We start from the raw sequence: 25,530 nt of genomic DNA on the forward strand, positions 1-25,530 counted from the left end.
AGCAAAACCTACCCTCTGTCAGGGCCAGATTCAACATCACATACAAATGAAGCTTTGCCTGACAACTCCGAAGGCAGGCACCTGTGCCAGCTCCCCAGCAGGTGAGCTGCACCGGAGTGCAGCACAGGCATCCCGGCATCCTGGCAGCTCCATTCCAGCAAGTGGCTGCTGTGGGCTGTGGGTTTCCTGCAACCTTGCTTCTGTGGGTGGTGTCGGTGTGCTGGGAGGAAAAGGCAAAACCACACAAACAGGCCAAGGTGCCACCATGTGTCTCCTCCTCGTCCCTTCCTGCTTTTCCTTCTCTTCTTCCTCCTCCCTACTTTGCCCTTTCTTCTCCCTCTTTTCATTCCCTTCCTATTTCCTCTTCCTTCTTTCCTTCTTCTACTTTATAAACCAAATTGGGTTTCTCTATGCCTTCAGAAAGAGACCTGAGGTTTTTCAAAATCCTATTGCCTGTCATTTATCTGACTCCTCATAGACTTCAGAGTCCTTGAAGACTAGGAAATGGGACAGATACATTTTGATCAAAGAGAAAGTGATATGGGAGCCACAGGCACGACTTGAGAAGACAGTTATAGATAGATGCTCACTGGGGTCCTGGCTTCCAGATGATGAAGGAGGCATGGAGAACGGCGAGTGTGATGCCCTCCCTTCTAAACGTTTGACTTCCAGTAGCTATGGGAAGGCAGGCCGTGACTGTGCACCCTTGCAGAAAACATAACCGACCGGCTGGGTCTGACGTGTGTCCCAGCTTATTTACTTGAGCCCTAGGGATATGGTTTACCTTAAGAGGTTCCTTTACATTTGTATCTTTGTTCTTTCTGTTCCCTACAGATTCATGAAGGTGGCAGGAAGCACGGTGGATGCAGTTACCTGGCAACAGTAGGTATTCACCATTTTTCCTCTTATTATCAACTGCTGTGAAGTGAAAGATAATTAGTCATCACCAGGTTTATAGCTGACATCTAAGAAGCAATCGTTCATCCTCTAAGAAAAAAGTTAAAACTAACTCCAAGCTATTCCTGTGGTACAGCCTGTAGCATAGTAATATAATTGTGTTTTGTTGATTTTTTTTTATAAAAAAAGAACAATAAACCTCACACTTTTTGATGACTCAGCTGCTATGCACACTATTAAATTAATCTGTTGTCAGTGACCAGGTAATCGGAATCTGAACATACCACCACTGCCTCGTGGGGCTTTTCTCTGGGAATAAGTTCTCCTTGTTTAAGAGAGGAAATCATTTTAATTACTCAATATATCATGCGAAAATAGAAACACTTCATTATTTTAATGGCAGTGGTCTTAATTAATGCCAAGAGAGTCGCTAAGATGAAGTGGGTAAAAAAGGGGAGAAAAGAAAGAATATGAAGGGAATGAAGCAGCTTCCAGAGGAGAAACCCTGATTGTCACAGAAGTTTTCCATGCCAGTATCTGTACTATGTGTAGCCTAACTTAGAAAGATGATTATCTGACATATAAATTTAAAAATTTAGTTTCCTGATGACACTTGTCCTGAAATATCCATCCTTTCACCATGTTTTACCAATTTTACACGGGAACCCTGCCTTCCTTTTTTGTGAGAAACCTATCCTACAGCATCTTCCAGATCAGCTCCCATCTAATGTGGTCTCAGAGCTCGGGCCTGAGGCATTCTGGGCCTTTGTACCTCTCCAATGTGGTCATCTTTCTCAGCGTTTCAGTTACCTGCCTGCCTAGGGCAGTTATTCTTCCCATCTATTCTGTGTAAGTGGGTCCCAGTGTCCCTTGCCTATTCAAGTCATGTGTGAAAGAAAGAGAAGGAAGGAATTCCTCAGTACATATCCCCAAAAGACTTTTGGTTTGCTGGCAATTAATAACTTCAATCATAATGGAACATATTTTCTTCTACATGTATATTTTTAATGTCTCTAAACAATAAGTTCCAAATGCTTACACAATTTCTTATCCTCCAACTTATTTCTGAAGTCATGGATTGAGGATGTCTAAGGATCTTGTCGGTCCCTTGATGAAATGCCTCAGTCTCTTCATTTTACACTTAGATGAAAACCAGACTCTCTGTACACTAGTCTGTGAGGCCTTTGGAGCATTCCCACCTTCATGGCACCTGTTGCCAGTGTACCCTTATTCACTCTAATTCACTAAGCAGGTGATGAAAGATTCCTACAAGGTGTACACACACACACACACACACACACACACACACACACACACACACCTGAGGCTCCGGATGCACAGTTCCCTCTGCTTGGAATGCTGCTCTTCCCCCACTGGGTGGAGGGCTCCTCATCTCTAAAGACTCAGCTTACATGTCACCCTCCTTGAGAGACCTAGCTTGGGATCCTAAAAGGTCTTCTTGAAACTCTTTGTAAGCTCTTTTTTTCATAGTGCTTCTTGTACGTGTAATTATTTCTTCCCATAACTTGTCTTCATAGTTTGTGTATTTTTCTCTTCAGCCAGAATAGTACTTGTTCAGCAAGTGCTGATGTAGGCAATTGTTTATTGGATTAACTCTGGGGGAAAAATAACAATGTAATAATAACAATATGGCAGGAACTGTTGCAAAACTCCACATGCTTTACCATATCTGGTTCTCACAAGGAGCAAATGAAGTAGAGACGGTTTTTATCTCTATTTTCCTACAACTTGGAAGAAGTAGAAAATTCAAAGATTGTGCAGACAATGGAAGGTTTTGGACCTGCAGTTGGGTCTGTCTTCTTAACTATTACTGCTTAACTAATATGATAATTACCCTTTACTGAAAAACAAAACAAAACATCCTAATGGGAAAGTTCATTCTTCTTTAGCTTCTTCACTTCATAAAGTGTGAAGCCTGAAGAATTTACATGGTTTATAGGAAAAAGTAAAAAGGTCAATAGACAAATATTATTATTAGCTAAGAATGTATGATTTTCTCAACTATCATGGCTGACAGAGGGATCAGGGAAAGCTTTTCCACCCTATTCACTTTCCATACTGCAAATGGAATGAAGTAAGCCTAGTGTACATATATTTTTTTATTATGAGGACATTCTTTTAAAATAGCTATATTTTGTTTATTATCTACTTTAAAAATATTGACCTTCTCTCAAGATAAATATCATGTGCTCGCAACTATTCCAAAAATACCCTCTAAAGCAAGCAACAGCTTGTGTTTCTCTTGGCCCCAGGATCAGCACTCATTTGGGGACAACAAGTAGCACCTGGAATCTACCATCTATCCCTTCCAGCTATAGCTTTCACTAAAACTTGGAATAATCATGGAACAGACCCTGCAAATCCTGGCCAGAAAGACTCAGTGAAAATTAAAGCCAAATGTCCTGTTTCTCCAATCCTGAGAAATACTGAGGTGAAAATTTCTTAATAATGTAAAGGAAATCAGGAATCATCTTCTGAATTAAAAACAAACAAAAAAAAAACCAAAAAAAAAAACCCTAACATAGTCTTTGTCACTATATATCTAAATTTAGGTGGCCAAAAGAATCAATTCAGTAATGAACGGTTGAGCTTGGAGCTTGAACAGTTATGTGCTACTCAGAGTCTGAAGTCATGAATAAACAAATTTATATAGGTAGATTACTTTGATTTAGAAGCTCATGTTCTTGGATTCTGAGACTCAAGATCATGACTTAGTATGGGACCAACCCATCAGGCCAAGCAGCATGCAAAAAACCTAGCAAGAGTTAGTAAAATGAAGTTCCAGCTACAGAAATGTTGGAGTAGATTGTATCAGACTTTAATGATAAATCTGAACAACAATAGATAGGTAGGTAGATAAGTAGTCACGTACATACATACAAACATATACATCTACATAAACACACACATTCACCTACACAAGAGTGAACAAAAGAAAGCAAAAACCAGAGGAAGTTATCCAACCCTTAAAAAAAAGTAGTTGGTACTCCTGAGATCTGCTTTTATCTGTTTACTCAGCAGCCCATATGCAGCATGAATTGGCTCATATTCAAGCACAAGTACATGATCATATTGAGTAGACATGGTAGAAGGGGTTGGAGACCATAAATTTCAGAAAGAAGGAGCTATGAGGCAAAACTCCATTATGTATATAACATTCAGTCAAGTCTTCGCCTGATCTGTGTAATGTGCATATTCAAGGGATACTGTCAGGAACCTGGTATAAAAGAATAGCTAGATGCCTACAACTAATGAATCGAAATTTCAGTTGCTAGCACAGGAAAGGTTGAATTTGAATCTCAAAATTCAGAGACTTGTAAAACACCTTGTGTTTTCCCTTGAAAACTAGAAGAATTATGCTTCAGAGGTGCAGTCTGTGTCTCAGAGGTAAAGCTTTGCCTCAAGATTAGTGTATAATCCAAACACACTCACTTGAACAAGGTATACACTGAAGCTCCCCTAAGGACATCATGATTTGCCATTCAGGCAGCTTCCTACTAGATCCAAACCAACATTCTTCATTGTCCACAACATATCATTCATTCTTTCCAGTATACAATTAAAAAAATTACTAGACATACAAAGAAACAGGAAAGTGTGACCCATGGCCAAGAGAATAAGCAAAAAATAGCAACACTGAGATGATCCAAACATTAGAATTAAATGACAAGGTTTTTAAAGAAGCCATTACAGCTGTATGCAAATAATAAAGGGGGGAAATGTCCATATGGATTAAATACATGGGGAAATACAAGTGGTAAAAGGAAACTATATTTTTAAACACAGAACCAAATTAAATTCTTAAAGTACAAATGGAATTACTGAAATGAAAAACTTACTTATGGGCTTAATAAGAAACTGGAAACGAAGGAAGAAAGGATTTGTGAAGCTGCATATAGATCAATAGAAATGATACAATTAAAGAACAGAGGAAAAATATTGGGCAGAAAATGATCCAAGTTTCAGCAACTTCATCACCAATATCAAGAAGTGTAACATCTGTATCAATTAGAACCAAGAAGACAAAAGAGAGAGAGAGAGTGGGATATTTTCAAAAGCCAAATTTTCAGTTTTTCTGTGGGAAACACATAGCGCATTGTTTATGATAGGAACCCCAATTGCCTGTCTCCACCTTTCCCACCCTGTATCCTGTCTTCAGAGCAACCCTCAGAGCTTTCACAACATCTTCTGAGGCTAGTTTCCATTCGACAGTCTGATGCTGCTATTTCCTGTTTCTCTCCAATTCACACATTAGCTGTTAATTTCCTACTAGAATTGGGGAGCACTCATACTTCCCTAACTTCTCACACCCTGAAACATATTATTTCTTAAGCATTGGTTCCATCACAATTCATTCTCAGATTTTTATTATGACATAAATGTGATGTGTAATGGTGGCGTGCTGTTACATTTTCTTTCTTTCACAACTTTCTTTTTTGTTCGATTTAATAACAGCATTGTTTTCATTTGCCCAGTTTCCTGTTCCTCCATCCCTTATTCATCCCCATCCTTTACCAGAGCTCAGGTTCTCCATCCAGTGTCAGCAGAGGGTCCAGGTAGCCACCAGTCTGATCTGCTCTTGGGTGTGCCCCAAGCATCCTCCCCTCTGGACTGGTTGATCTTCCTGCTTCCTGCACAGCTGTTGTCCTGGGATCTCCCTAGACCATCATCCTGGGGATTCCTTTCCTCTCTTATTTGTTGGATCCATGCCTTTTTTTGAGGTTTACTCCCTTATTTTAGCGGAGCGATTTTTTCCTTCCAGGAACTTCCTGTGAAAAGATAAATGACAGATAAACATGTTGAGATCTTGTATTAGAATTTGATTTATATTTTGGATACATATAGATTTCCATCAGATTTTGATGCTTTGACTCCATTTTATTTTTCTTTCCCTGTAACTACTGAGAAATCTGGTGCCTTTATGAGCTCCAATCCTTTCATTACTCCTGCTTCTTAGATCTCTTCCCAGTGACCGTTTAGATGACTCTCTTTTCATTCGGCTTCCTAGATATGTTACGGACCTCTCAATCTATAATTTATGCTGTTATGGAAATTTCATGCAATTTTTCTTGATAATTTCCTTTTGTATTTTTTTGTGTTCTCCCTTCCTAAAAACTTCTGCTTATTCAGATATTGGAACTTCTCAAGTAAATACACAAACACATACCCACACAATTTATTCTTTTCCTTCCCCCCCTATAATCATAACTCTCTTAATCATCTAAATTATTCCTTGAAGATTTCCTTTGTTATCATATTTCAGATTTCCAAAAGCTCTTTTGCTCCCTCAAAGCTTCCTTTGAATGGTTGCTTTCCTTGTTTCTGGATGCAATAGTTCTTATTTTCTCTTTGTGGATACCAATTTTAGTTGTGTTTATTTTCTTCTCCCTTTATCCTTTACTCCCTACTTCCCTTCCTCTCTCTCATCCTTTTGACAATAGTTTTTTTTTTTTAATGGATTCTGCATTAAGCTTCCCCTTTATGTTCTTCCCTTCCCCATTTATTTTGCTTTGTGTCCTTCACATTAAAGATTTCTCTCAAATGTCAATTGATCCTTGGATTGTTACTCCTGTTGAAAAGAGACACATAAAAAATTGATAAAATATTACTTGTTCATGGACATTTCTTCTCAACTGGTAGGGAGTCTAAGTAGAGTGACCTGGCTAGGTTACTACATTAGAGGCAACCTGAGTGTCTTTATCGGTTGGTCTTTTCTCTTGGGCCTTACAGCTTTTTTGGAGAAGTCTCTCCTCTTCTAATGTGGAAGTATGAATAATCTGGCATCCTACACCTGAGGAAAGGGACTGGCTCTCTCCTTTTTTGGGTTATATGTGATCTATCACCTCAGCTGGGGTTGGTGGCCCCAACTTTAACTCAACCTCTACTTTTCTGCTTATTGGAAATGGGCAGTTTCTCAGTTGTGGAAGACAAGGCTCCTCCGAGGTCTTTGTCTCAGGATCCTTTCACCCTTGAAAAATACTGAGTGTTCCAAATAACTTATTTATGTGGGTCATATCTTTGGATACTGTATTAGAATTTGAAAATAAATTTAAATACTATTAATTTATTTCAAGGTCATAAATCCACCATGCTTTAACATAAGTAATGTATTTTTATAAAAAGTAACTATATTTTACAAGCTTTACAACAATACTGGGGAGAATACCATTATTTTGTATTCTTATACATTTCTTTAACACCTTGCTGAATTGAAAATATATGGATTCTGTGTCTTAAGGCTGGTGAAATTTGCTGTTTGGGCTTAATAATGTGTGGAAAAATTGGCCTTAAGAGACAAGTAGCCACAGGGGTTTTCTCAGATAATTTTGGCTCTTCCAGATACTATAACAAAAGTTAACAGGTGATGGAATCTTAAAGATTAGTTGCAATGCATTATATAAAGCTATAGCAATAAACTCTTCATACTCTGATGTATTAAAATATGTTGGTTGCATCATTTATACATGCGGGGACATTATGTGCTATCATTTGCAAAATACTATTTTGCTGAGTTGTGAGTTATGCAGGCCTTTAAGTGTTAATACATTCCATCACAAAATATAAAAAAAAAACATTTATTAATAACATCTCTTAAATGCTAACAACTCTAAATTTTAGGAAACTTGTGGTGGGTAGATAAATATATTCTAAAATTCCAATTTTCACTCAGTACTTCAAAATTTATGGTCCACAACAAATTCTGTCAGATGTTTTCCTTGAAATGATAGACTTACTTCATTCACATTTGAGAAAAATGTCTTCCAAATATGTAAGTTTGAATAACCACAATTTGCCAGTCAGTTGTTTTTTCAAGTAAAAATTTTGTTCCATGAAAAAATTGACTATTTCAGTTTGCAACTCATCATACAAGTCTTTGTTCCTCAACACAAACATGATCCTCCTCTGTAGAGGTGAAGACCTCTGTAGAGGTAGGTTCCCTTTACAGAGCATTTCTAAAAGTATGTATGAGAGTCGATGTTTAATAAAACTAATAATTTTTACTACCTTAACAAGGGAGCTCTGGCATTTTTGTTTCAGTGCAACAGTGGCGATGACCACGAGTACAGTCGGTGTTTCTGATTTGATTTGTATTAAGCAGCCAGTGGTTTTATCACAAGTGCTTTTTTGTTCCATGAGTTTTTTCAGTACGACCTGACAGTCAAATAGATTATTTAATACTTCCTGCATTTTATCACCACTTGTATTTAATGCCATTTACATAAAAGACCTTTATCAGTGATTAGTTCATGCCAGTGTTGGATGGTTGTAAGAAAGAAAAAAGCTACATTAGTAAATGTATATAGATGTAAACATCCTGAGATATTAGCTTTATCTTTATGTTTGTAACTAAATTTCTAATTTACTATACTGTTGGGAAGTGGCTCTGGGGTGGTTTCCTTTGTTAATTTTTTTTTTTAAGATTTGTGTATTTGTACACACAAGAACTGGGATATAGGCCAGAGATATAGGGGTGGCAGTGGTGAGGGGATTCACCAGAAACAGAGTAGGGAGCAGAATAGGCAGATCGACTGAAATACACTGCAGAGGAGAGCAGTGCGCGGGTTAGGAGAGGTCTGCCACACCATGTGGGTCACCTCTCTGGCAGAGATTGAACTCGTGCTGCAGTGGCTGTGGGTAGCTTCATAGTGTAACCCATTGTACCCCAGGAAGGACCCTCCTTTGTCTATGTTTATTGATGTTTTATGCAGCAGGTATTCACCACAGTCAGCTGTACAAACTTTTACCAGCCGCTCAGCTGATGTCTTGTGTAGATTTCTACCCAATGCATTATGAGAAATTCCTCTCTCAGAAGCTTTTCTAAATTTAGAATTCTTAAAAATATATTTATTTTGTAGAAGAGTTGGGGTATAGGCTAGAGGTGTGGGGAGTTAGAGGATTCACCAGAGTTCAAGTGGAGAAGAGAACAGTCAGATCTACTGAAATACACTGCTAAGGGGAGTAGTGGGTGAGAGAAGAGAGGTCTGCTGCACCATGTGGGTCAACTCCCTGATGGGGAATAGAACTCAGGTCACAGCGGTGATAGAGCTGAGACATCTGTGAGCAACCAAGCAAGGACTAAATTTAAATTTTTTAGAAGTTTTCAAAATAGTTCTGTTGCACAAGACAGCACCAGCAGCAGCATCACCTGGGAACTTGTTAAAAATATGAGTTCTCAGCCCCATCTTAGACCCACTGCAGCAGGACCCAGAGTCTCTAAGCTGACACACCTTCAGAGGACTCTGATGTCCTCTAAGTCTTGAAAGCCCTGCTGTGGAGATGACTGCCTGGATCAGGTTTCCAAAAAAACAGCCATCACTGTACTTTTTGACATAAAACTTTCTCGGTGGCTTCTTTTCTGACATTTGGGTGGGGGAAAAGATGTAAGAAAAAGTGTCTTGGGAATTGATATTTAGAAAATTCCTGTCCCATGTAGTCAGGGGCAAAGCTTCAGATCATATAATGTTCAGTGAGTATTTCTCTTACATAGGAGTCAGCACTTTTTCTCTTAGTCTGTACTTGTATCCATCATTCCTTACTTCTGCTGTTACAGAAAAAAAAAATATCTTGAGTACAGCTGTAGGCTTACAGATCAACTTTTAGGATCAATTTTTATAGTTTAGATTTTCAGCTATATTTAAAGACATAGAAATGAACACTTTGAGAAAGTCATTGTGAGACCAACTATGGATTTGCCCACAATATAAGTAAATGTGAGCAAATGCCTCTGAGAATAGCTTCTATTGAAAAGTCATGAACATTTCTAGGGGTAATGGGACATTAGAATGACTTGTTAGGCAAAGCTTCTGCTTAAAAGGAAAAACAGAAGGAATCCATCACATAGATAGTCAATTTTAGAGAAAAAGAGTGCTAACAAAATGAGACCCTATTTAGAAAAAAGTTGGGATATAACAATATAAACAATCCACAAGAGCCCTAAAATGTATTTAAAACACTATTTTGTAAGCAAAAATACTTATAGAATTGTGCGTTATGGCTTGGTCAAAAGACAGGGCTTTGAAGTCAAACAGGTCTACACAGAATCCCTATTAACGCTAAGTGGACTTGGGGAGAAAGTAAATTCTCCCTTATGAGTCTGTGGTGAAGACTAAACGAATTAATTCATGTAAGTGACTTTGCACAGAATATAAATATAGCAAGCCCTTATGCAATGTGAGTACCTTTCTCCTCCCTTCTTTCTGTTATCTTGCCTATTCTCTCACTATGATGTGTCTTACTCTAAAATATACAGATGTTAGCATACATTCTAAGCATTTTCATAGACACTGTAGTTGTTTCAAGTTTTTTTGCTTGTAATTTTTTTGTCAAAGGAGGAAACTGGGTGGTTTTGTAGGGTAATCCTATTTTATTAATTCATTTATTGAGCACCTATATGTTTAGACACTGTGCTAGATGGTATGGCTAATCTAGGGACAAAAAAAAAAAAAAAAAAAAAAAAAAAGAAGCTCCCGTCTGGGGAGCTCTCAATAGGCTTCTCATTAGCAAGTTTACCCTTCTAGTGATAACTTCACAAGCCATGCTTATTCTCCTTCCATAAGAGAAGGTAGAAAAAGACAGGTGTTTGGGCTCTCCCTGGTGGCACAACGGTTTGGGGTACAGTACTGCAAGCTAGCTGCAGTAGCTTCAGGCTTTAGTGTGAGTTTAATCCCCGGCCCCGGAGCTGACCCACATGATACAGACCTCTCCTATCTCACCCGTGGCTCCCCTTGACAGTGTACTTCATCGATCTGCCTATTCTGCTCCCCACTCTATCTCTGATGACTCCTCTCACCACCCCTGCACCTCTGGCTTGTACCCCAATCTGTATACATAAACAAATAAGTATTAAAAAAAATAAAAGGACAAGAGCCCATGATGGAGGAGCTAAAGAGCATGATAAGAAGAAAATCCTTGTAACTCAGAGTTATTGCCTATCTGCCTAGACAAATAGAGGGCTTAAAAAGGAAAGGATAAGAGGGCAGGGGGTCATGACTGCAAAAGCAAGAGAAAGCAGAGAGAGAAAAGAACTTTCTGAAAGCAAGTTGAAGGAGGACAAGCCAATATACACACACTCCCTTAAAGTGGGTATATATATATCTTATTGTAATCAGGCATTTCCTGTGCCTGTGCTGAGTTATTTACAGAAGTGACCCAGAGCTTGCATTTGCTGACTGAACATGAAGTCTCTAGCATCTCCTGTCTGTGTGATTCCAGGCAAATTGCTCTGTGTGTCATTGAACCTCAATGTCTTCTTTTGTAAATTTGGCCTAATAATACCTGTGACACAGGTGGTAGGCTCCTTACTATTGTTCCAGCAGGTGTTTGTAGCTTCCCTCTCAACCTAAGTCTGGAAGGCTGTATAGTCTCAATTAGTGCCCCTTCACCTCAGTCACACTCAGGAAAGCTTTCTCTAGTGTCTGTTGTTGACATGGGCAAAAGACAGTAACTTTCCATTTCAGAACGTGCAGACATACACAAAACCCCAAAGAATGCTCAATCTGGCATTATCTCCAGGTTCCCACAGGTGACTCCTCTCCCCAAGGAGGGAAAGTTTGAGAAACACCAGTCCTTCCACAGCGCTAATAGCACCAGCCATTCATTACAGCTGCCCATGCCCATTGTACATGTCACCTCAAGGGCATCTGCTGCATGTATGGATATTAAATGGGCACTTAAATGACTGACCAAGCTTGAGAACCCAACATCACCCTGTCTATCTGTGTGCAAGTCTCAGTCGTCCTTGTTTCCGTCACCCTGAAGAGTTACTGGTTAGTTCTAGCTACCCAATCCTGTAGCTTCATGGGTAATCGAAGGATTGGGACTAGCCTAGCCCCCATCTCTGTTAAACAAATGCTGTGGTCGTCAAGCCAGACTCTAATGCTTCTTATACATGTCATTTAATAACCACACTGACTCAGTTTTTGCATCTGTAACACAGGTATTTATTCAGTCAGATATTTATTGAGTATTTACTTTGTGCCAAGCACTGTCATGGTGCTTAGGAAAGATTAGTGAACAGAAAAGACCAACATTTCTGTTCTCATGGTGCTTATATTCTGGGGCAGGAGTTGGGGTGAATAAACAATAAGTGTAATGAACAAATTCTAGGGAGGGTGAAAGGTTAAAAGTTGGGATAAAGGGAGTGCCGAAGGGGCAGAGCAAGCAGCACCGCTTAGGCATACCTACTGGTCTAGATGGGGAACGCCGCAGCCCTGTCCCATATTTCCAGCCAATCTAGGGTTTTTGTTTTTTTTTTTCCCCCTCTCCATGTCTCTTTTCATTTTAGAAAGAAAGAATGGGAGACTTTATGTTATTAGAATTCTGTTTTGGCTGTCTCCATCTGCAGATTCTCAGAGGAGTTGAAGCTTTGTATTCATCGTGTTTTATGTAATATATTGTGTAGGATGAAGATGATGAAAATAAAAGGGGAGAGCACTAACGGAATGCCTTCCATGTGCCAAATATTGTTGTAGCTGCTATTTATAAAGTTAAGCCTTGAAAGACCTGAATACCTTGCTACTCAAAGTGTGTCCTGACCTACGGCAATGGTCTGGGAATTGTTAGACATGCAGACTCTTGGACCCCACTCCTGACCAGTGAGTGAGAATGTGTGTGGTAAGAAGATCCCCCAGGGTTCCGTGTGCATTTTAAACTCTGATAAGTACTGTCCTGACAAGACAAATATCATTAACACCATTTTCCTGGGATGAAGAAAGTGCTTTTCAGAGAACAGGTATTATAAGACCTCACAGCTAGTAGCCCTAGTCCACTGCTTAACTGTTCACAGCAAAGACCTTCACACTCTTTCCATTACTCTTTTCCCTTCATTTTCTTTCCAATAGATATATTTCATAAACTACCTTATATAATAAACAAGCAAGCAAACAGACAGACAGGTTAGCTTTCACCTGGATATACCTTGGAAGCGTTGGCCAGTCAGACTGAACATAAACACTTGTCTAAGCAAGAGGAACGGGAAGATGCTAATTGAGTCTGTGTGTGGCTGTGGGTGGGTGAGTCACATGCCCCTGCTTTCCGGGGGTAACAGCCTTCTGTTGAATTAGAGAACACAAGTGGAGTTATTGGGAAGAGTCGCCCCCAGATCCTACTTGGAGGAGTAGGAGACAGGAGCTAGTGGGGAGAGGCAGGCCATGGCCTGAGGAGAACAATCTGGACTCTGAGTCAGAGAATGTCTCTTTTTATGAGTAAGGAGGTATTTTTATGGTTTGCCTTGAGTGAATAGTCTCTGATGTTGGGAAAACAGACTGGGAACAGCTGGACCACACTTTGGATCAGTTGCCACAACAACTCGATACATTTGTCTCTGGTGTCATTCGATCCCTTGGAGAGCTGTGTTACCTCAGTGTGGGTGTTTGACTTCCAGGCTCCTCTGCGCAGTAAGCACGTCTGTGTGATTCTGTTCCTCAGACTACATCTGTCTGTGTGATTCTGTTCCTCAGACTACATGGCATGTTGATTATACTCACTTGGGAGTTTGGACTCTAGGATTACAGAACGTGGCAATCTCACAGGTGATGGGATCCCAACATCTTACAGATTCATCTTTGTATTTATTATCATCAGAGATCTAATTTCCAGGTACAAACTATACCTGGTATCACCTGGAAAATCATGCAGACAGAATCATCCCTAGTTTTTAATGTCTGGTAACAGAGCCTGTTTTCTTATCTCAGGTGATCTTTATGAGTGACACTTATCCAACTTACCTCAGTACAAAAGTTATTATTATTGGGCCCTCCCTGGTGGTGCAGTGGGTTAAAGCACAGCACTAAGAAGCTAAAACCATTTCAGCATGAGTTCGATCCCCGCCTGCCCCGGAGGTGACCCACATGACAAGGCAGACCTCTCCTTATCCGCCCGCTGCTTCCCTCAGCAGTGTACTTCGTCGAGCTGCCTGTTCTGCTCCCCACTATCTCTGGTGAATCCTCTCACCACCCCTGCACCTCTGGCCTGTACCCCAGTTCTGTGTGAATAAATAAATAAATCTTTTTTTTTTAAAACGTTATTGTTATTTATTTAATATTTACCTTTTACTTAGAAGATTTAAGCAAGAAAATCATTGCAAGATTTGCAAAGAAAAATCAAATGCACTTCTGAGACTTCAAGTGTGGCTTAAATCTTTCCCCTTATGAAGCTTAGAAATGACTCATCACTTAATGACAGATTGAGGGTGAGTGCAGCCACTGTCATCTGAGAAAGGGCTGTGGACATTTACCCCGGTGGACATTTGTTTTCCCCAAGAAAAGTGTCTGCATTCTCCTCTCTTTGATGAGAAACAGTCAAATTGTTTGGGAGCGTTTATCCTAGCTTCCAAATTCACAGTGTCTGAGAAGAGAGGCCTGATGAGCTGTGGTGGCCACCTTTGAAAGTTACCCAGAGGTTCCTTCCTAAGGAACGAAACCTCCCGAGAGTTCAGGAAAGCAAAGGGGTGGGAGTGGGGGAGGGAATAGTGTCATCAGAGCCTATGGGGGTTTGAGCTTGTGCAGGATGTAATTTAATTATTGTCTACAGTTACACGACTGTTTCTGGGATCCGGGAGTTTCCTAAACAGAATATATCGTTGTGAGATGGCAGCATAACTGTGGTTTTCTGTTGATATTTTGGTGCGGAGGTGGATAGCTGTTTCCTGTCATTGTCCCCTTTCCCCCCTCTCTTCCCTCTTTATTTCATATAAATAAAAGGAAGCAGAGATAGTAAGAGAGCCACTGCCAGCAAGTCCTTGGATGAAAGTTTTCATTTGGTCTACAGAAGTCAGTGAATTCAAATTTTCTATAACTTTCAAAAATTTATTTATGTTGTGTGCCTTTTGTGTAGTCTTTCAAGGCTTGTTCAACTTTTACATAGGATGCCCTAATGTGAATCACATGAAAAATATGGCCAAACATTGTCAGCACTTCAACATTTACATTTTTTGTTTTATGTGAGTAATTTCATAAATTTGGGGTACGTCCAACAGACTGAGAGGAGGGCAAAGAGGAAGTCGACCAACTGGTTTGGAGAATGCCCCTCCTTTTGGATCTCTGGCATGTGCTGGGTAAAGGTAGAGTGATTTCCCGGAGGTGTGGAGGTGTGCTTTTATTTCACGCAGACTTACATGCTACTGTAAGAGGCACACAAAGCTGTTCCTTAAAATCAGGAGCAGCAGCAATCACTCAGCGTTTAAGAAATCCAGCAGACCCCACCCAGGGAGGGAGCCGGCAGTGGGCTGGTAGGAGTGGAAATCCGAGGAAGAACCTCCAGGCCACGAGACTTCCGAGATGTTAGTATACTTACTACGAGAGCCAAATCTCTAGTCCTACTTCTTTGGGTTAGAGACATAATCAATCCTTTACAATTTTCATGAAAATTATTAATTTTCCTAAAAAATAAACATGTGTATGCATATAAATTCATACATAAACAACTTTACATGATCTTCAAAGTTTTTTCTTTAAAGATTTATTTATTTGTGCATACAGAACTGGGATACAGGCCAGAGATGCGGAAGGTGAGAGGATTCACCAGAGACAGAGTGGGGAGCAGAACAGGCAGATCGAAGAAGTACACTGCTGAGGGGAGCAGCGGGCAGGTCAGGAGAGGTCTGCCGCTCCATGTGGTCACCTCCGGGGCAGGCAGGGATCGAACTCATGCGGAAGTGGCTTTAGCTTCTTAGTGCAGTGCTTTAACCCGCTGTGCCACCAGGGAGGGCCCGATTTTCTAAGTTTTTATGGATCCCCTGCAGTCCAGCCACGGACTTCACAGAGACTCTAGAGACACCATGTTAAGAAGTGGGTTTGAGTACCCCATCCTCGTTCTCTCATGCCACACTAGTAATCTCAGGTACCTGAGACATGGGAGAGATAGAATGGGGAGCAGAACAGGGGGATCTACTGAAATACACTCTGAGGGGAGCACTAGGTGAGACAGGAGAGGTCTGCTGCACCACCTACTCACTTCTCTGACCAGGGATTGATCTCATGCTGCAGTGGCTGGCAATGGCTTTATTGCACTAAGACTTTAACCCTTGCTCCACCAGGGAGGCTCAGCCTTGCTTGTTTAAATGGGATTATTTGCCAGCCCTTTGCCAAGGTCTTTCCTTTGTCCAAGAAAGCCTATGGTGTGCCAAGGTTACTCTATACAGCCGACTTATTAACAGGGGGAAGATAACTTTAGAAGTAGACCATGAGATTATCTTCAGAGGCACTGGAAGAAGGCTCAGGAATGAGTTGTATGACTCTATACCAGTGATTTTACCTCTCTGGGTCTCAGTTTCCTTGTCTGTAAAGGGAAGGTACTTAGGACCCTGGAGCACCTTCCAATTCAAACGTAAGAAAACTACCCAGCACAACTGGAAAAAGAAAAATAGAAATCCCAGGCACTTGTGCAATTCTGCACTCAAACTGTCATCAAATTTAGAAAACGAATTTGCAGTGAGAGGATTGTGCTGAGCCCCCACCCCCCAGTGTCATCCCTCTCGTTCATTAACACTTGACCACTTTCTCTTCATGTGGACTTCAGTTTGATCTGCCCCATCAGCAGTGATTCCTTTTTTGAGTCAAACAAACAAATAAATAACTAGTCTAGTAGCCAAGAATGGAATTAGTAGCAGGCGGAACAGCTTAGTTTTAATGATGCTGCAACCAAATTTTAATTGAACAAAGATTTGTAACTTTCCCATTCTTAGCCCATTAATGCCTCACAAGTACTCCATGAAGCTGAGCCACACCTAGTCTCCCAGGGAGGAAAATGGTAACTTGGCATCTATTGTCAGCTCCCCTTTCCACCTCTAGAAGCAGACCTTTTTCCCTGGAAAACTTCAGTCTCATGTTGACCTGGAATCTGATTTTTTTTTATCTTTTAAATTTGGACAGAGGAGACTCACAACTGACTATTCATATTAGAGGGTGGTTTCAAAGGGACCACCTGCAGGACCCTTCCCTGTCTTGTTTCACAAGAATTCAGAAATGGCAGCAGAAAGTACAAAATACAAAAGAAATATGAAAATATTTGTTGACCTCAAACAAAAGCAATCCGTTATTCCAACAAACAAAAAATAAGCTTTATTTGGAAAGAAACAGCAGAAGTGAGGGCAGATTGGAAAGTATGTTCATGGCAAGGCCCATGTACATGTCCCCAAATCCCAATCTAACAACCCCCTAAATAACCTCTGGAAGACCTTCCCCTCCATTCTGCTAGAAGGGACAACTGCATCTCCTCTCTTGGGAGAGGGAGGCTGGCTTTGCTGGTTCATGCATGCATGGGCATCCTTTCTAGCCTCCTGACCTCATTTAAGGAGGATTGTGAATATTAATGCACATTCACGGTCATAATGAATAAGTATTAATGTCTAAAAGTTTTGCATATGATATATTTAATATGAAACAAAACATAGTAGATATGAAATCGAAGGCTATCTGTTCCCCTATATGCTCCCATTACTACCTAGAGATAACCACTTCTGTAACTTTAGATTGCATGCCTGCTTCCAGCTCAAATGTATTTTTATATTTTTGCTAAAGTCATGAAAATCTATAAATCATCTATTATATTGCCTTGCATGTTTTAAACATTTACATAAATTACATTATTGAAAATTACATAAAATTGCTTCACTCTAGAGTGATAACATTATATTCTGCAGATTGCTTTCTTTGTGTAGCTTTAAGATGTATATATATGGTTAGGTATAAGTTTATTTTATTTTCTCTGGTATATAATATAATGAAAACATTTCCCATAAGATCATGAAGATACTTTCTTTATTTCCTTCGAATTCTAAAGTTTTTTTTTTTAATACTTAGGTTTAATGCCATCTGGAATATATTTTTATTTTTGGACATGAATTGGAAATCTGATTTCATAATTTTTTTCATGTAGTTCTTGCACATTTGGACAGCTTTATTCCCAAGGATCTTAAAGGTTATGGTTATGAATGTCATCTTTGTAATACAATTTCTAATTAATTGTTTTTAGTATTTGGGAACACTATGGATTTCACATGTTCATTTTTTAAGTAATTACCATAATCAGTTTTTTTTTACTATTACTCAAAATCTTTCTATAGTATTCTTAACTTTTCTATAGATAATAATATTTTTGGAAATAATAAAAATTTTCAATGTGTATTTAAAATTTTGACTATTTTCAGCTATTGAGTCTCTTTAGTGTAATGTTCTTCACTGGTGTCATGAAGAACATTGTTCTTGATTTGAATAGGAATTATTTCATTTTCACCATAAATTATGATGTTTTGTAGGTATTCTTTATCAGGTTTAAAAGACCTTATCTTCCTGGTCCATTAAAGACTTGTTTTATGCATATTTTAATAATTTATTATTAATATGTTAATTATTATACAATGATATACATACTTTCTATATTTTGTTTAATTGATATATAATGTAATTATGAATAAATATTACACATATATAATTTTTAATAGTGAAAAATATCAGATTTTATCCTATTTCTTTTCTGTTTCTATTAAGAAATTCCTATGAATTTTCTTCTTTATTATGTTAAATATCATGTGAACAGAGTTTTTGAAATTGAGCTAATCTTCTATTAATAGACTAAGCCCTATCTAACTGGAGTATTTTATTAATGCATTGTTGAATTCTATTTGCAAATATTTGAAGATTTTTGTTTCTATATTCATGCATAAGATGATCCTATTATTTTTTTGTACTACTCTTCACTGCCTTTAGAATTAGAATTCTGCTGTCATCATAAGCTGATTTGAGTAGTTTTCCTTTTATGCCCGTTATTTTTGCAATAATGTATTTGATAGAAGGATTATTTGTACTTCAAAGAGTTTGCTTGTAGAAAGTTTCTGGTCTACCATGATGGTGTAGTTAGTACTGGACCAAGTCTTCCACCAAAAGCAAGTCAAAACTGATGAAATAATAAAATAGCCTTCTGAAGTCTGAAATGTAACCAGCGTAGGGAAACTCTAGGGGCTGGGTTCCTTGAAAGACAGGAAATTCACGAAATGAACCCCATACTACCATTATCCTAGATTTTCCCTGAGGACATTTTCCAGATTACAGCCTGGAAGGATAGAGTTTAAGTAGAAACAGCATTACTGTTGGGTTAAGAACACAGAATTAGAATTTGGGGATGCCAAAGTGGTTCAATATTAAAGGGCAAAACCCCAGAGAAAAGCAAAGCACAGCAAAGGGGCCAAAATCATGAGTCCAAATTCCACAAGTCATTGGCCACTCCTAGCTCCATGTACAAGTGGTAAGACCCAGAAACAAAGAAAAAGCTACCACCAGGAGGCTGAATTGCTGCATAAATCCTCAGCAGCCACGTGGTGTGTGTGGGTGGGGGGGAGGGGGTGGGTGGGGTGGGTGGTGAGGATTGAGAGATTGAAGCTACAGTCCTGGCAGTGTACAAGGGCTTTAATAAACTTCTCTGCTTTTCAATTGAGACTCTGTAAGGTTTATAACCGAGGAGTACAGTGCATATCCCAGAAGAAAGGGCAAATCAGAAATAGACCAAATTTACCAGGCCTTATACAAAGCTTCAGTAAAAATCAAGGTGATCTGGGACATTCTATATTAGTTCCAGAAGAAAATATGACCTCCTCTGGAGAATGGCAAGTCATCCATGACCTTTAAAAGCTCTGTTCCCAATGCGCAAGATCCACTCAAAAACTATGAAGTGTGTTAAAAATAGAACTAATAGCCAGAAGGTAAGATAAGAGAAACATGCACAAGTATACACTCAGGTGATTCTGGCACGGTGTTATGAGAGTAGGGAACTTTGGAGAACTCTAATCAATGTGTTCAGGAAAACGTGACTAAAAGATGAAAGAGAATTTTAATAAAAGAGAACCAAAATCTAGTCTGCAAAGATCAAATGCAAGATGTGCAAAAGGATCTGAAGATAAGAAATCTGAATATGTTTAACAAAAGACAGGATCTAGCAAAAAAACAAAACAAAACAAAACAAGGCTAATTGACTTGTAGAGAGGTTATTAGGACATATCCAAAATGAACACGTGGAAAAAATGAAGAATAAATACATGGAGTATATAGGATATAATCAACTTTTACTATACTTAAAATTAAAGTACCAAAAGAAGATAAAATGCAACAGAAGCAATTTTTGAAGATAGAATGACCATGAAAATGTCAGAGTTAAAAGACCCACATTCTCAAAAAGTCAAAGAGAATTACTACATGATTCAGCAATTCATTCCTACTTATATATTCCCAAAGAATTGTAGATGTTCTTTACATTCTCAACAGGTAATCATAAAAATAAATACTTGTATATGAATCATTATGGGGCACTATTGATAAAAATCAAAAGGTAGGAGCAGTTCAAATGCTACTAGGTAAGCCAGAGTCCTATTCCTCAGAAATAAAATGAGCAATGGAAATATGCAATTTCATTGTCTTCTGGCTTCCAAAGTAATATCTTTTTCCTTGTGTTGCTTCTAAGAGTGTTGCTTGATCTATGTATTATACCATAAATCAAAATATTAATCCAAGAGTGATCACAGACCTGAATGTGAAAGGTAAACCAAAGCTTCAGAAGAAAACACAATATTCTCATGATCTGTAGGTAGGCAAGGTTTCTTAAATAAGAGTAAATATCACTCACCCTGAAAAAAAAGATATATTGAATGCCACTTCAATAAAGAATATTTGTTCATTAGATTTTTAAGAGACACCATAGAAGAGTGGAGAGAAAGTCATAAACTGAGAGGCGATACATATATTTATATATCCATATAGATATATCTACACACATCTAACCAAAGTTTGCATCCAGAATATATAAAATATTCATATTAGCCATTAAGAAAAGACATAGGGCCCTCCCTGGTGGCGCAATGTGTTAAAGCACAGCACTAAAAGACTAAAGCTACTACAGCATGAGTTCGATCCCCGCCTGCCCAGGAGGTGACCACATGGTGTGGCAGACCTCTCCTGACCCGCCCGCTGCTCCCCTCAGCAGTGTACTTCAATGATCTGCCTGTTCTGCTCCCCACTCTGTCTGTGGTGAAGCCTCTCACCATCCCTGCACCTCTGGCCTGTACCCCAGTTCTGTATGCATAAATAAATAAATCTTTAAAAAAGAAAAGAAAAGACATAGAATTTGATCTTAAGAAACAACAACAACAACAACAACAACAAAAGACATGGATAGGAACTTCACACAATGCCCTGTTCAGGTAAAAAGCCAGGCCCTTATGTAGAAGTTCAAGTAAGAAGCCAAGTCCTGAGATTCTAGAAGTTCAAGTATGAAGCCAGTTAATGAGATTTCTAGAAGTTGTAGAAATTTATTTCAGCTATTTGGGGATTTCCCAACATTTCAAGTTTAGCTTTTATTTTATTTTGGTTTTATTTGTGGAGCATTTCTGAGATTTTAAGGGGGGTTCCTAATATCTACTCAGACATGTGAGTTTGCTTAGAAATACAAATTCCATTTTATGTAGTCAGTTTAGATTAGAGAGGGTGACATGGTCCAGGATTGTTTCTGGATTCATGACCTTATATTACTGTGAATCACTGTGGGCACAGTAAATTAAGAGAGGTCACAGAGAACGAAGCTATTTACAGAAGGAAGAGTGAAACAGAGGGATCTGGAGGTTTATACAGCTGTTGAGACGGACCAATGTTAGAAGGCCAAGTGTATTTTTAGCACCTTCTTTCCTGGATGACCTTACTTTGAGCACTTGCTCAAAGGGACCTGGTAGGCTTTTCTTTGTTTCATGTAAACAAAGGAGTTAATGATTTACAGTGATCCAGTGATTCTCAAAGTTTGGATCTGTTCTACTCACAAATCATATCTCTTGGGAAGCTGCTTAAATAGTAAATTCAAAGACTTGACTCAGGACGAGGAAACCTTGATAGACTTTCTGAGATGGCACTGCATTTACTCCTGTGTGAAAATCCTTAAGTTTGGTACTATGGATGTGTATGTTGCCCCTATCCGTGGCTGTATGTATGTCATCTATGGGAAATCTGGTAGGTAATGTTTATTCCCAGAGGATAACTATTAGTCTTCTCATTTTAACTAGAAAACTTTTAGAAGTTTTAATTGCTTAGGGCTGTAGGGATTAGCAACTTATAGCTTGCAGGCCAAATCCATTCCATTTTGGTTTTTTGTATGGCCAGCAAGCTTTACAAAATGCTGTTTGCATTTGTAAATGGTTGAAAAAAAGTCAAAAGAACACTTGTGGCATGTGAAGATTCTATGAAATTTGAATTTTTATGTCCATTAATAAGGTTTTATTGGAGCATAGCTATGCTTATTAATTTACTAATTTTCTATGACTGCTTTTGTTTTGCAACAGCAAAACAAGAAGTTGCAATACAGACCACCCATATAATTCCCAAGTCCTAAATTACATATTATCTATCTCTTTACAGAAAAAGCTTGGAGATGCTAGCGTGTAACCCTGTCAGCCTCCCCACAAGCCCAAGGCCACCTCCACCTCCCTCCCTAACCCTGCCTGTCGCACAACCCGAGTGAATGACCTGCAGTGGACTGTTTTCATATACATTCACATACATAAGAGACACTTTATTTATTTATATATTTTACATCATTGTTTCATTTTTGTACAATGTATGCATGTATGCTTTCTCCCTTTAGGCATATTCTCCGTGAAAGTCCCACCACTAATTCACCTGTGAACCATCACCATAGTCCCTGATGCTCTTCTTTCCCCTGGTTTTGATCTCTCTTCTCCTGTCCCACTTGCAAATGTCTCTGATTTATTGTTAACTGCTAATTTTTTAAAAAATATTTATTCATGCATACAAGAACTGGGGTACAGGGCAGACATGTATGGGTGAGAGGATTCACCAGAGACAGGGGGAGCAGAACAGGCAGATTGATTGAAAAATACTGCTAAGGGGAGCAGCAGGCAGGTAAGGAGAGGTCTGCCATGCCATGTGGATCACCTCCCTGGCCAGGGATCAAACTCAGGCAGCAGTGACTGTGGATAGCTTCATAGTGCTGCCTTTTAACCCCTTGTTCCACTAGGAGGGCCCTGACTGCTAATTTTTAAATTTTTTATCATTGTTATTTTTCTCCTGATCCCTTATTTGGTTGCCCTATATTCCTCCTATAAGTTATACCATCAGATATTTTTCTTTTTCCTTCTGGCTTAGTTCACTGAACATAGTCCTTTATAGCTCCATCCATGTGCTATGAATCGCATGAGTTTATCTTTTTGATTGCTGAATAGTATTCCATTCCATGTTGAATAGTATACCACATGTTTTTGATCCAGTCATCTATTTTTGGGCATTTGGGTTGTTTCCATGTCTTACCTATTACAAATAGTGCTGCAATAAACATGGGGGGGGGCAGGTGCCTATTGAATTAATGTTCTTGCGTCCTTTGAGAAGATTCCTAGGAGTGGAATTGCTGGATCTTATGGTAGCTCCATTTTTAGTAGTCTGATGAACGTCCACACAGATTTTTATAGTGGTTAGACCAGCAGTGTCGGAGAGTTCCTTTTTTTCCACATACTTGCCAGCATTTGTTGTTGCTAATTGTTTTAAGATGTGCCGTTCTCACTGGTATGAGGTGGTATTTCATTGTGGTTTTGATTTGTGTTTAACTGATTATAAGGGATGTTGAACACTTATTCATACACCGTTGGCATTTGCATTTCCTCTTTAGAGAAGCCTCTTTTTAGTTCTTCTGCCCATTTTTTGATTGGATTGTTTACTTTGTTTTTGTTGAGTCATGTAAGTTCTTTGTAAATCTTTGTGATCAGTCTCTTACAGTTGTTTTCTGTGCAAATAATTTCTCCCAGTCAGTAGGGGGTTTCTTTGTTTTGGTTAGTGTCTCTTTTGCTGTTCTCCAACTTTTTAGTTTGATGTAATTTCAATGTTTGTCTTTTCCTTCACTTGCTTTGCTTGGAGGGATGTCTTCAAAAATGTTACTGAAAAGTATGTTGTGTAGTGTTTTGCCTATATTTTCTTCTATGTATTTTGTGGTTTGGGGTGTTAAATCAAATTCTTTAATCCATTTTGAGTTGGTTTTTGTGCACAGTGTGAAGTAATAATCTAGGTTCATTCTTTTGCATGTAATAGTCCATTTTTCCAGCACCATTTATTGAACAAACTGGTCTTTTTCCATTGCATATTCTTTGCTATGTCTATCCTAAATATTGTTTACCCTAATATTTCAAAGACATGGATGGAAAATCCACATTAAGTAGAAGTCATAGCATAGAGACAGAGGCACTGAAAAACAATAATTTCTCAATCTCCTATGAATGAGGATATGGAAAATTAAACTCACATAGGAAACTTACATGAGCTCTTTGGGAAAGTCATTTTGCTTTGCATTCCACACATTTTGGATCTATTCTTATGTGCTTCTGTTGGGCAATATCCTATGCAAATGCAATTGCATTAAAACCAATTGAAATATAGGTTCCTCATCTATGTAGGATACCCAGAGAGATCATCCTGTGTCTAAAACAAGACCTTGAGTTTGGATTTGGAAAGAGTCTTAAAAATCATTATAAGTCAGGACCTCCCCAGTGGTGCAAGAGATTAAGTCTCAGACTGTGAAGCTGTTGGCAACCACTGCAGCACAAGTTCAATCCCCAGCCAGGGAGCTGAACCACATGGTGCAGCAGACCTCTCCTGTCTTGCCTGCTGCTCCCCTCAGCAGTATGTTTCCGTAGATCCACCTGTTATTCTCCCTACTCTGTCTTTGATGAAACCTCTCACTCTCCACACCTCTGGTCTATACTCCAGTTCTTATATGCATAAATAAGTAAAAATAAATCTTTAAAAAAAATGGCAAACATGCAGCACATGTGCCTTTGTTCCTTATTCTTATTCCTAATTAATAACATTTATATACTGATTGACAATACAAAGCACTGATAAGCATTCTTTCTACAAATAAACCGTAGTGTAAATATTGCCGGAAAAGCAATATTGGTATACACAATAAAAATGCTTTTGAGGGCTTCAGGTTTTAGTTCCAACATGTAGTGAGCTGGGAAGTTGTTATTTTTATTCATTCAAAAAGAAAAATTGAACAAATTGAAAGTCATTGACTTTTCCACAATGGAATATGGTGGTATGTATATACAGTGTGGGTGGCGAGAACATTATAGTGACAATATCTGATGGAAGTATCCAAATATTGCCTCAATTAAAAATAAATATATTGGCCCTCCCTGGTGGCGCAGCGGGTTAAAGCACTGCACTGAGAAGCTAAAGCCACTTCTGCATAAGTTCGATTCCCGTCTGCCCCGGAGGTGACCACATGGCGCTGCAGACCTCTCCTGACCCGCCCACTGCTTCCTTCAGCAGTGTACTTCGTCGATCTGCCCGTTCTGCTCCCCGCTTTGTCTCTGATGAAGCCTCTCACTGCCACTGAGCCTCTGGCCTGTACCCCAGTTCTGTATGTACAAATAAATAAATCTTTAAAAAAAATAAATAAATATATTAATTGATTTTCTAGAAGTATTGAGTTTTCTTGGATCCACCAGAGAAGTAAGGTTTCAGAACAATCTACCACCTTGAAACCTGCAAGACAAGTCCAACAGTCATTCCCAAAATTTGCTTACCTAGAATGGAAAATACTGAAGGCATAAGCTGGTAGGAATGCTTAAGT

General features: G+C 38.9%; 1 protein-coding gene across 2 annotated transcripts in view; it reads left to right on the top strand.

Moving 5' to 3' along the window:
- The window catches only part of HPSE2 (heparanase 2 (inactive)), a 414,871-nt gene that overhangs the window by 267,207 nt on the left and 122,134 nt on the right, over positions 1–25,530 (top strand). For both annotated transcript variants that reach the window (XM_004680550.2, XM_004680551.2), the window contains one exon: positions 835–882. In XM_004680550.2, coding sequence (XP_004680607.1) covers positions 835–882 — 48 coding nt within the window. The remainder of the gene's footprint in view (positions 1–834; positions 883–25,530) is intronic.

This window comes from Condylura cristata, unplaced genomic scaffold (genome assembly GCF_000260355.1).
Source record: "Condylura cristata isolate star-nosed mole 26May11 unplaced genomic scaffold, ConCri1.0 scaffold00011, whole genome shotgun sequence".
Lineage (NCBI taxonomy): Eukaryota > Metazoa > Chordata > Mammalia > Eulipotyphla > Talpidae > Condylura > Condylura cristata.